The sequence below is a fragment of the Nelumbo lutea genome, chromosome 3 (assembly GCF_056320005.1).
Source record: "Nelumbo lutea isolate HS-2025 chromosome 3, American lotus-T2T, whole genome shotgun sequence".
NCBI classification, from domain to species: domain Eukaryota; kingdom Viridiplantae; phylum Streptophyta; class Magnoliopsida; order Proteales; family Nelumbonaceae; genus Nelumbo; species Nelumbo lutea.
Window position 1 is genome coordinate 108,992,726 of NC_142686.1, and position 13,240 is coordinate 109,005,965.

The 13,240-nt window shown below is 35.9% G+C and overlaps 1 protein-coding gene across 30 annotated transcripts; it reads right to left on the minus strand.

The window, feature by feature from the left end:
* Positions 1-283: 283 nt before the first annotated feature.
* Positions 284-10,665, minus strand: LOC148867526 (serine/arginine-rich splicing factor SR30-like). 30 transcript variants are annotated; one of them, XR_016109883.1, is made up of 16 exons: positions 10,444-10,547; positions 9,698-9,789; positions 8,795-8,860; positions 8,609-8,683; positions 8,399-8,507; positions 8,261-8,307; positions 8,103-8,160; positions 4,344-4,393; positions 4,138-4,194; positions 3,845-3,966; positions 3,646-3,750; positions 1,471-1,558; positions 1,208-1,399; positions 830-863; positions 657-751; positions 284-542 (listed from the first exon to the last, which is right to left on the minus strand). XR_016109883.1 is itself a non-coding variant. In XM_088977947.1 (14 exons), the coding sequence occupies exons 2-14, from the start codon at positions 9,797-9,799 to the stop codon at positions 539-541; spliced, it is 924 nt and encodes a 307-aa protein (XP_088834073.1). In that variant the 5' UTR covers position 9,800; positions 10,444-10,665; the 3' UTR covers positions 284-538. The 30 variants fall into 30 exon arrangements, 8 of the variants coding, with proteins under 8 accessions (XP_088834073.1, XP_088834069.1, XP_088834072.1 ...); XR_016109884.1 differs by having other exon boundaries at positions 625-751; XR_016109887.1 differs by having other exon boundaries at positions 621-751.
* Positions 10,666-13,240: the final 2,575 nt, after the last annotated feature.

Sequence of the window (13,240 nt, forward strand, 5' to 3'; positions counted from 1 at the left end):
TACATACCACTTTACCAGAACCAATTTGGAAACGTTGGAGAACATAAACATAGTTGCCGTTAGTCAACCTGAGAGCCCAACCTATTTACGAATCCGATTGAGACTTGGGAATTGGGAATTGGGACTACGGAGGTCCTTCCAAAGAATCGGTTGGGAATAGCCGAATAGGAAGAGAGAGAAGGATTCCTAAGCGTGATCATACAAAATTAGGTGCACAATACACTATGCATTTGTTGCTTATTTTCCAACCAATAACTAGTAATCTCCAATCAAGATGAACAAATTAGACAGAAACAAAGCAAGATTTCTAAGGTCCAAACCAACAAAATTTCAAGTCATTGTTTTAATAGGACATGCATTTTTATCTTTTTAGTATCATAGGAGAAGCATAATAAATCACTGTTTAATTCCAACATCTAAATTTGTCCCAGTACAACTCTTCCATTGTTTAGTTTATCAAGAATGTTTTATCCAGCATAGTAGCAAACACCAACCTCACTAGAAGACCTCGAGTTGTCAGATCATCTGCAGCCAGATCTTACCTGTAAATAATAGATAGATGCTATCAGAACCCATAAACAATTAGGCAATCAAAGCAAGGGAAAGGAAACATCATTAACTAACAGAGAAATGACTATGCAGATGGAGATCGAGACCGAGATAAGCTGCGGCTACGACTCTTGCTTGGGCTCCGGCTATGACTAAGGCTCTTCTGCTTCTTTGGGCTTTTGCTCACACGTTTGCTACGAGGCTGCACATTGCAGGTTGAGTAAAGAAATACATGAAGTAACCAATTCAAAGAGTTTTCAAGTCACAAATTTTAACTTACAGAGGGTAATGGAGATTTCGATCTTGATGGAGATCTGCAAAAGTTCCAGAAATAACCCAATTCAATATCCACAACGTTCTTTTAACACCTTTGATCCAAAAGCCAGGACGCCTCTTCCACGTCAGAGCAACCATATTCAAAAAGCAAAAGAAGGAAAAAAAAACCCATAAAACTTTAGCATGGTTCAACACAGAGAGCACAAGTCATTAAGACTCCCTTCCCAACAAAGAGGAACCCGGCAAGTCACTGATAATCATTGACCCAATGAAGAAACATGTCTAAATAGAAAGCACAATGATATATTGGCAATCTGGATAATGGCACAGTAACATAGTTAAGATATAGAGGTTAGGATAGGAACATCATTCCCATTTGTACCACCAAAATCCAAAGAGGACTCTGAGCGCAACTCCTACAAGCATGGCGATGTTGGACCACAAGGTGATTTTGGATTTGTTTCTACCGCTGATTGGTGGTTGGTCCCAATAGCATTTAGTTCACAGTAATCCAGCTTTAATATCGCAGCTCATCCTCTCCTTCCCCACTCTAGCTCTAGCTCCCATGGGCGTGCTATGCATAATTTGTAAAGAATTAATATATAATCCAGGTTTTTAAAGCTGCTCATCCATGAAACAGCATACCTCCACAACCAAAAGAGTTGCAGGCATTTGCACCATATCCAATCAAGTTCCTAATATGCAATCCCCAAATCGCCGCATAAAGCCATATCTAGAAAACAAACAAGGCAACCTTTATGAACAAGGGATGATAATTCGGCAACCTTGGTGTGCGTTTTCTCAGCTATCCCCCATCCACTTTGGAACAATAAGTGGAGAAAGTGCAAGAAACAGTGAAAAGGAGAAAATAAGAGCAACAAAGAAATTGTAGCAAGACAACTCCGAGTCTTACCTGGACAGTTCTACATACTGTGTATACCATTATGGAGAGTAGAGGAATACAATCCATGACTAGCCAAGAAAAAAAAAACTACAGTGCCATCAAACAATTGCATGCTACAAAAGCCGTCATCTCTAATGAGAGAAGACTCCATCAAATGCCTTTCCATTAAAAAAAAAAAATCTTTTTCTTTTCCTTGTGTACCATAATTTTACCACCAGCAACAAGGCCCATATAGGAGAAAGTCAGTTCCATCAATTTGCCTTTTCAATAGGTTTCTATTCTTGGGAATGATTTGTACTTCAAATGAATCCAGTAATGATCATTTAGGCCTGTGATGGTAAAATCTTAGGCTAACAAACGGGAGAATGAAATATCAAGTATGGATGTGACCGCTATGTGCTGAAATGTCAGAATTTAGGTCCATATCCAGTTCACCCCTCCCAAGGGCCAAGGGCCCAAGACGCATTGGGCAATGGCTTTACATTAAAACTGATTATAATTGACAAATCACAAATTACTATTTTCTGGTTTTTATTGGCTATAAGTACCGGGGGGGGGGGGGGGTCTTGAGCCAAGGTTAGGATTCTTGATAGCTCTATTGGAATCAGCCAGGGGATATTGAAAGCATATATATCCTTTTGGCCGGCTGCTTTCATTTTTGTTTCCATCCATTTCTTTGTTTTATAATTATTACAAATTAACTAATAAATTACACAAGATCCATGTGTTAAAATCATAAGAGGTTGATACACTGGCTATGTACATAAGACACCCCAGTCTATAAAATGAGGTCATGCCAACTCGCCAAGCAACATGTCATATTATCCTGCTAACATCTATACATTAGACCATAGTCAAATCATCATCTATCTCTTGTTTCTGTCTATCAACGGCATAGCAGTGATATGCTTTACAATGTACTTAGCATACCTTACCCCGATGCAAACATAAAAAGCATATGCAAAGATACAACTGAAGTAGATGGGTAAACACAAAATCTTGCAATTATTTCAAATGTTAGAACAATTGCACATCCTAAAAGAAGGTCGTCAAGGACTCAAAAGATAATAAAGGTCAACATAGGACTTCACAAAATAAGGTTATGAGTCTTTTGACTGAAGATCAGAAATCACTGGAAAACAATGCAATTGGACTCTGAATAGGAGTACCCTTACTGATGCATGTACATGCATTTCATTAGTAGCCAAAAAAATCAAACGGCAACAGTCTGAGGATGCAATAAATCTGGTAAATAATGAGAAAAATAAAAACATGCACACATCATCAAGTGTGAAAACCATAGAGAAAAGATCTAGCTGGTGGTTGGTGTAGAATGGTTGTTTGAAAGCTCAATTGAAAGCTAATACAACCAAAACACCACAAGGGAAGGTACAATTGTGCGAGCAATATGTATTATTGGAAGGCAAATGATGGATATATACAAAGACTTCTCTCAATACAACAAATATTTGAAAACTACCTATGTTGCACAGAAATTCAGAAAAGGGTGAAGGAGGCCAATATAGGAACAAAAAATGCAAAGTCAAAACCAAAAACTAGGCAACAAAAATAGGAAATCAAGAACTCTTACAAGGATCTTTTTATATTGAAGGATAAAAGGAATTTTCATTAAACTAAAAATAGCAGTACATCTCAAAATGCTGGTAGTCGAGTTGACAAACCAACTTCTAATCAGAAGTTACACAAACTCTTACAAGGGTCTAAATGGAAGGTTCTGCAAATAATAATAACCCGTGGAACAAGACATCTTAACAGACAACAGGAATGTACTGAAAGAAAGCAATGCTTCCACCAAAGCAGAAAAATACAAACTCTTATAAAAGAATGTAGTTAACAACATGAAAAAAAAATTATAATGTATGTTAAAACAACCATGTGCAAACAGAAATGCATACCTTGACAAAGAACGTGGTCTTGACCCTGAATGGGAGCGAGAAGAAACAGACCTTGATCGAGATCTAGACAAAGAACGACGAGAAGACTTGGCCTTTGGGGATTTACTGCATAAGAATTAACTTAGTTTAGTTAAGAATCATATATTCAACATTCATAACTGAATTGCAAAATGACCAAAAACAAACCACTGAAACAAACCTTTGGCTCCGGCTTCTGCTATAACTGCGACTGCGACTATGGCTTTTACTTTTACTTCTTGAGTGGGACCGGCTACGACTATGGCTCCTAGATAAGCTCCGCCTTGAGTCGTACTCCTTCACCTAAAGTAGGCAAATACAAGCGTAAAAGCCGTGCAAAGAACAAAAGAAAGGGTTCAGAGTGACAAGTTATTAAATAATAATAATAATCATCATCATCATCATCCAAGTTAAATTACGTTCCATTTCATGCCATATCCATCATAAAACTATTGACAAGTTATTAAATCATACTCGTATATATGCACGGGAAAATGCATTCCGAAACTCAGAGTCGTCTAGCTTCCTAATCTGCAGATAAAGAAAAGGTGCAATATCATTTTTATTGTAAAAAAAGTAAAATACTGTCAATAGAAAGAAATCAGATATTTTGAACAGAAAGTAATCATAATTAAAATTAAAAAAAAAAAAACAGTAAAAGAGTAAAAGATTTAACTCACAGCATATTTCATGTCTTCATAGTTTGTGTAATCCACAATCCCAGTCGTACCTACAGAAAAATCAAAACAAAAAATATATATTTCAAAACTCCCAAACAAGAAAACAAATGAATAAAAGAAGAATATGGGAAAATAGATAAATTGGTTTCATTTCTCCAAATCGTTAATACTTATGCCTAAAACAACCTCTAAATTCAGATATTATGCAGCTTAGCAACAAGTATGATTATATCCTTTTTATGATTAACAGCTATTTATATTAATTGGAAAATAGCGATTACTTAAATAGATGTTTAAGACGTAAATAGAAGTGAAGCATCCCTTTGGTAAGGTAGCTGAGGAGGAAACCTACATCACTTTATTTGCTTCACACTTAAAGTTACATGACCATTCCACTTAAGGTATATGGTGTGTGTTGTGAATCTTTTCGTAGGAAGCTTAAATTTCTCAAAAACAATATTAAACAATGGTGCAAGGAGTACGTGGGGCACATTCTTGGGAGGAATAAGATCACATGAGCTCAGACCAAAGGCTTGGACTTAAAAGAGGAATCATATTCACTATCAGCTGAAGAGAGGCAGCAAAGGGAGGTAGGGATGAATTTGGAAGGCTATGGCCAAAATATTGTAGATGCAGAAGTCTAGAATCTTATGGCTCAAAGCTGGTGATAAAAACACTAGATTTTTCACAAGGGTTTTTTTATAGGAAACGGTAAATTTTAATTAAGATTTTTCACAAGTTTGCTTGGCCAGATCCAGTCCTACCTCAGTCATTGCATCTCAAGTTCTCAACTACACCCAATCATAGCCTTCTGGAACATATTGGTGCCATTTGGCAAGTCTTTTTAAAGATCTTCCGGCAGACCTAACAGCCAAATGTCGATGTGAGCTTTTGCACTGTGATCTTAGCAGGCTGAACACCGTTTGGTTAAGGCGTTCTTCCCGCGCGAAGACGTGATGAAGAAGGCAAAAAGCCCCATTTGGAGCTTCCCGAAAATAGCCCAAAACAGGCTTCATGCGTCATTTCAGGAAGACATCTCTTCGTGGATAGATCGTTTCCCAACCAAACATGAAAAGACCAAAATGCAGGCTGCTGGGCTTCCAAACAGCCGACAGCCCACATGGAAAGGCGCGCCAAACAGAGGCATTGTTTGTTGACTGCCCAACATTGTAGCAATGCCAAATTAATAATTGTCTAATAGACTTCAGTCAACCTGTTCTCCAATTTGATAGCACTATTGATCCACCTCCCCAGTAGCACAAAACAACGTTATGAAAATCATAACCATATTATAAATAATAGATAAAGTTGAATCAAATCAAATCATGAATCATATCATAGACAATAAGATTATTTGTATTTTTTACAAAATTGTCAAAAAATTAAATATATACATACTAAAAGGCTTAGATGATGATGACAACAACGATGATGGTAACGATATACTAAAAGGTTATTTATATATATACATACTAAAAGGTTTATCTTTTTTGAGAAAAAGTAACTATTCATTCAAAGGAAGGCAATTTTACCCTATTTTTAATCCATGTCTACTATATATGTAGTTATGTACCTAATACAATATAATTTACCACTTGTACAATAAAAGACTAAGGTGATATAATTAAGTCTAACTTGAAAGTCAAATAGTCCACTTACAATGGCTCCTTAAATTACATATGATGGAAAATAAACTTAATGCAAATAAACCAGTTTCTGGCAAGGGCCTTAAAACAACTCTCCCTTGAAAAAACTAAAAAAAAAAAGACAAAGTAGAGAAGTTACACCTAATTGAATTTACTAGAATCACAGGAATCATAAAAAATGTAAGATTTACAAATCAAATTGTAGGATTCAAAAAAAAAATCTAAGATTTTTGCAGAAAAGGATTATATATAAGATTCAAATCAAAACCCCTCAGGATTTATGATTCAAATTGTGCAGTTTTGACAACATTAGCATGACACCCTAGAAAGGAGTGCAATACTATCATTCTAGCAATCAAAAATTCAAGCAGAAATTCCACAACTAACATCAGTTATTGCAAAGTCATAATAAATACAACTTGTTTATCTCTGAAATGCACTGATTATGAACTTCAGCTAGAGAGCACTTCCAAGTTCACATCAAAAATGGAAAGGCAAATAAGAAGTCAAATTAGAGGTGCAACTCGGACAAGCTCAGGTTGAAGATATGTCAAATTTTGAAAGGTCCCAACCCAAGGGCCTAAGCCCAATGCTGTGTAAACTCTTCAAATCAAGTACCCCACTTTTTTTAATTCTTCAAATCAAATGCCCCCATATTTCTGAAAAACACAAAGGAGTCAGAAAGGTCTCCAAGTTGTAGGCATTAAACCCTTTGGTTCAAGTCTCCCTCACAAGTATACATACAGAGATAGAATCTTTTTTTTTTTACTTTACAAGTACCATATCCTTTTTGATAAGCAAACAGATGCACATTAAACAAATTGAAAGTAACAAGAAGAGAGAGGGGAAAACAGTCCCCCTGCAAAATTTCAATCACAACTTGCAATCTTTAACAACCACTTGCAGCTTAAATGTTGGATTAAATTTTAGCCAGTTATGAAAAAATAAGAACCGAAGAAGAAATAAGGGAGGAAGAACCGTTTACAGACAATACAAATGAAACCTGAATGGAATTATATAATATGTATTTATTCAGTGTTCATAAAATGCATGCCAAACAGTTTTCATTAAGAAAAAAAAAATGCATGCCAGACATCACCATGAAGGCATAAAGAATAAGGTAAAAAATGAAGATAAAATGCATTCACCACATACATAAAGAAATATCACAAAGTCATGAAAAGAAATTACTTATCAAAAAAAAGGTATAAAAAGAAATCTCATCAACCAAAACTTACGAGTATGCACAGCCCCCAAACAGTCAGACAAGGGTCATGATACCGTAATCTATATTTTACAAAATCCCTGCCTCAATGACCATGAATTCTAACCAACCCATCTGCCTCAATGACCATGAATTCTAACCAACCCATCTGCCTCAATGACCATGAATTCTAACCAACCCATCTGCCTTTACAGCCAGCATCCCAGTCAAGTAAATTTATCAATGATCATCATCCATGATCATGCAAAAAAAAAAAAAAAAAAACTCCTCTTCGTCTGGTCATAATTAAGTTTTCTCTGATAGATTAACCATTAATTAAATCTTTCCAAGACTTGCAACCGCCAGATCCCCAATCATCTCCCCTCCATGTACTATTATTTATTTGTCCAGTTCCTTGCTCCAAAATGATCAAAGAGTCATATTGCAATCATATAATACATTTCATGTAATCTTTTAATGTCTTTGGGTTGGTCGGAAAATACTGCAAAGAAACATCAGCCACCCATCTCAAATCCTATGTGAAATTTTTCATAACCTTTTCTGCATCAATATACAACCAGAGTGGAGAGACCAAAAATGAGCCAAATAACAATACAACCACCAACTCCAAAGGTAGTGTTTGATAACTTCTGAAATGGGGTATAAAAGAGGAATACAGAAAAGATTCCAAATTTAGAATGTCTCATTTAGCATTTCACCAACTCAAGACTTAATTTATAAATGATGAAGTACAGGCATTAGGGTGATTAATTTACCCCTAATAATTTTATCATATACCAAAAAGATTACAGGATTTATCCATTTAGGCCATTTTTATGTTTAGAATCTTCTCTACATTCTGCTTTCAGCACCACCTAAATAAAAAAACTGAAGCTCAATGTAACCTACCACCACCATCACGGAACACTTGAGAGAAGCAAACGTCCCCAGCTCGACGCATGTGATCCTGCATACAAAATACTTGTAATGAGAGAGGGAGAGAGACAGAGACCAGGACACAGAAAAAAGATGTCTATGAAACAAGGTATACAAGGTATCATGGTTACCTTTAGGTCTTGCCATGAAGCAGAAGAAGGTAAACCTGTGACTAACACTGCACAAGAGAGAAATTAAAAGCAGTTTGATAAAAGAAACACAACCAGCCTATAGATGAATATCAGAGTTATGATGGTTGGGACACGCACCACGGTATTCAGAACGCCTAGAGACTCCTCCACGGCTGCCACCGCTGCCATGACTACTACGACGATCTATTGTTGAAGAATGGCCACGCCCGCCATGTGCCAGTTCTACCTATATTGATATAAAACAATAGATGAAATGGGTAAGAAATGAAGAAGTATTAACTAATAAATGAGCACATGTGAAACCAGAAAATTACAAACTTTACTAACCCTTAACCGATGCCCATCAAAGTTATACCCGTCACGACTACGAATGGCATCTTCAGCATCTCGAGAATCTTCAAACTAATAACAAGTATGAGGTCAGGGAAAAAAATATAAAATGGGCAACAGGATGGTTTCACACTTAAAAATGGATTTAAAAAAAACAAAAAACTAAGTAGAATACCATATTACCTCAACAAAGGCATAACCTGGTGGCCTTGGCGGGATCTTCAAGTCAATATCAACAATAGGCCCATACTGTGACATGAAGCCAATGACAACCACAAAACGAAAAGATTAACATTCAGCAAATAAAGCACATTGAAGTGCCATGACCACGTTAAAATAAAACTTCTATCCATCAGACAATACACCCTTGTACTTGAACAAATTAACATGATGTTATTCTAGCACTTGTAGGTTGGATAAGTATTAGGTGCAGAAAATGGTCTTCTTCAATAAAGAGATTCTTCCAGCACATAGATTATGGCTTTAGTTAAGGACCTTGGACTGATAAATTCTATGGGTTTTAACCACATTGATGTGAAAATTTATTCTTGGGACTCAGGTTAGTATTGGATGAACTGGCATCGGATCTGACAGTCCTGGGGTTTTGCATCATCACACTGGGGATATCTCATTTAGATGCATGCATCCCTAAATCTCTACACCATTCAAACCAGATGGCCTTTTCATTGGAAGGTTAAGAGGAATGGTCCTTTTTTTCTGTAAGGTAAAGTAATCTATTGTATAAGTATCATTATAAACACCCGTGTACAACAAGATTCTGTACATCAGTTTTAATTGTCACTAGAAAAAAGAAACACAGTTTCCTCATAATCTAATGCAAAATTTTTCTCCTTATTTTGATAGGAAGATTATATACAATTTTACATGCTGACATTTGTCCTATTGTGTATTCATAACTATATTCTATCAATAATAACCATGCTTAATCAGATGTAAGACTAAGTAGATAAATTGTAACACTACATTACTGGAGAAGATATAAAACATAACCATATCGAAATGAGAAAAAAAATAGTATAAATCAATAAGTAGGAACCAAAAGGTGCCGTATAAATCTAAATTTACCTTATAAAAAAGATCTTCTATTTCTCTCTCACGAATATCTCCAGGGAGGTTGCCAACGTAAATGGTTCTACTCGAATGACCACTCATTCTTCCTGAGACCATTCTAAAGTAAACATGAATAAATTTATAATGAAACACCGATGACCTTAAATAACCAAAAAAAAAATTACGACATACAAAAAGTATCGTGGACCAAAATTATGTTTTAATATGTATGGATTGCTACGAAAGTAACTACATAATTCATAAAACGCCTAATTACAGAATTACTCAAATAGATATAAACAATTACGAATAGAAATGATGTTTAAAAACAATAACAATAAAAATCGAACGAACCCCCTACGGGATTAAAATCTAGCTAAAAAATATATCATAAATTTGCAAAATGAGAAGAGAGACACAACGGGGCAAATCGGATTATTCCAACTTGGATGAACAATAGCAGTCTATTTTGCTGCGGCACCTGTTATCAAAAACCCTGCAGGAGTATTCGAGAGTTTGGGGAAAAAAAGGACAAACCCATATACATGTCAAACCCTAGTCCAGTAATATATTCAGCTAATAGATACAAAGTTCTAAAAGAGAACGAAAGATAAAATCTTGAATCCTAGGTAGACTGATTTAAAAAGCAAACAAATATGCATGGATAGAGAAGAAACTGACACAAAAATCCAAGCATACGCACGGAAGATGAAGAGCTAAGGCCTCTCTCGGGTTTTTAGGGTTTGAGAGTTGAGACTCACCTTTAGCAGGAGGGAACGCTCACAGAGACGACGAACACAGGTTGGACGGATAGAATCGATTGTCTAGACAAAAAGGCCCCTCACCTTCAGTACGCATTTATAAACATTTTTTTGTTCCCCTGCGACGCATGTGACAATTTCAAAATAATAATAAAGATAAATTGCATGTTACCACCCTTTATTTTGGTGGTAGTGATATTTAGTCCTCGAAGTTTTAGTTGCACACTTGCATTGAAGCCTTACCTACTTAAATTCACTTACCCGTTTTACGGAGCAAAGTTTATTTTAGTTGAAACTTACCAAGGTAACTTTCACATTCTAATTTATTCATGTTTTGTTTCACCAACTTTCTGTGGCTAATTTGTTATTCTATTGTCAAAATTATCCTTTTGGCCCAAATGAATTTTTTTTGGGATGTTTTGTTTTATATACCTGTGTAATAGGTTCATGCCATATCAAAAGGAATCCAATCAATCACAAATCAATCATTATTGTCAATATTACCCTTTTTGAAGGTTTTCTTAATACCACACTAATCATAGAAAGATCTAAATTAAAAACAAACTAGAAGTTTATCCTATCAAATCAATAAGTTGAACTTGCTATGTTAAAACAGGAAAAAAATATAACATGTGTTTGTTTTCTATTCATTAACTACATTTTTCTGATAATCAAAATACAAAAAAAAAAAAAAGAGATAACTATTGTTCTATTGAGTTACTAATCAACTAATCAAAGAGGGTATAAGAGAAACTGTATGCATTTCTAAAGCCAAGTAGTTGAGTAAAAAAGTATTCAACCTCTCCTATGTCACTAGTTAACTTTTTACTCACTTTGATCATCTCAATTGAAGTTAAACTTGGGATTTTCCTTATTTCTTCAAACATTGTCTTTCTCATATCCCTACTCTCCTTATCCACATTCAACGCATCTATCAATTGTGCAACCTTATCATTGTATTCGACGAATCGTTGTTTAACCCTATCTATATTTTCTAAAATCACCTTAACCAACGGGTCATCATCCATGCAGCTCTTTGAGCTCTTACTTGTTCTATGCGAACAATAAGTTGATGAGGTACCTATTGGATGTTGAGTGGATGGTGGTTGTGTGGCAAATTGTGAAGTCATGTTATCCTCTTGAAAAAACTCTAACCCAACTTATTGAGCTTCTCCTTCATTAATCGGTTCATTATCCATGGGTTGGTAACTTGATTATTCTTCTCTATCAACAACTTCTACAGCATCATAATGGGTTTCTACATGCTCCCCAGTGGCTCTGTTTCTTCCAAAGATGATAGAAAGTTCATTGAGAAATGGAAAATGCATGTTCCTTAATCATTTGGCATATGGATGGCTCTACATTTATCAAAACAAAAATATACTAATAAATTGGACGCCATGTAAAATAAATATATATACATTTGTCTAAAATATAAAATACAATAATCTACAATTACCTTAATCCACTTGTTGAAGACTCATTCCTTACATGTAATGCATTTGTTGATGTCATCCCACCCAAATCCTAAACAATTAGGGCCCCACATTGTTTCTTCATATGCTTTACCCGAGATTCTGTGTAATCTCTTTCAAGATTGAAAACAGAGGTAGTCCATGATTTCTAATGTCACGGACAAGAAGAGGGGGAAGAAGAAAATGAAGAAAAAAAAAAAGAAGAGGATGAAGAAGGAAATGAGGGAGAGAATAAGCCAAAGGAGGGGGGCATGCCCAAATTAGCCATTGCAACGAGTTGTGGCGGCTTTGATTGAGAGGAACAGAAAATAGAGGAAAGCGTGAGGAAGAAAGGCGAGGAGAGAAACGAGAAGAGGAAGGGGAAGAAGAGAGATTGGGGGGGGGAGAGGGAGAGAGAGAGAGAGAGAAACGTTAAGGAATTTGAGGTAGAGGGGATTACCACCGATGTTGTTCGTGTGTCGTGAGGTCAATGAAGATGAACAGTGTTTTCTCCTAATTGTCCAAATAGTTATTACAAGGGTAGTATGGGGATTAAAAAATATTGCAACAGCAGACTTCAACGGAAGGCTAATGGAATGGGGTCTTTGTCTTACAGTTATAGTATAAGGGGGTCTTTGTCTTATTGTTATAGTATAGGGGGGTCTTTGTCGCAAAACAAAGTACAGGAGGGTCTTTATAATTTACCCTTCATTAAATACCCCTGAGCCCCAAATTTTCATATTCCAACATTTTGCCCATTCCTATTAATTAGGGGCCCCCATTTGGCAAGTCTTTTTGGGAGGATCTTTTGGTAGCTCTAACAATCAAAAGACGCATTGAGATTTTGCAAGAATATCTGAGCATCCCGAATCTAGTTTGGTAGATACACGCCTTTCCGTGTCTTTTTGTGCGAGAATAAAATGCGAAATACGCGAAAAGCTTCATTTGAGCTTCCCAAAATGGGTTTCTCGCTTCTTTTTGGCAGTCCGGCTTTGGCGGCTAGATGTTCCGCGAACCAAGCGATAATAGACCAAAAATCAGTTTGCCTAACTTGTAAACAATCAAAAGACCGCGCGAAAAAACACGCCAAGTGGGATTGATGAAAGAAGTTAATTTACTAAAATATACATTCAAAATTCATATATAGGTGAAAAATAGTTTCAAAATTGCAAAAATAGGTAAGACAATCCACATTATTTATTCCTCACTGACTTTGGATGACAAATAAGCGGAACTTTAGCAAACATAAGGTTTATACAATTATGCAAGAGAATGAGCAAAATAGCCCGATAAATTAAGGAAGGTGTAATTTGGGAATTCATAAAGTTTAACAAGGACATGAC

Excerpts from the sequence above, each read along its gene's own strand:
- LOC148867526 (XM_088977943.1), bottom strand. The coding sequence starts at position 9,799 with ATGGTCTCAGGAAGAATGAGTGGTCATTCGAGTAGAACCATTTACGTT. Across the intron at positions 8,308-8,398 it reads TAGGCGTTCTGAATACCGTG|TGTTAGTCACAGGTTTACCT; the intron begins GTGCGTGTCCCA and ends TCTCTTGTGCAG. Across the intron at positions 4,195-4,343 it reads ATGAAGACATGAAATATGCT|ATTAGGAAGCTAGACGACTC; the intron begins GTGAGTTAAATC and ends CTTTATCTGCAG.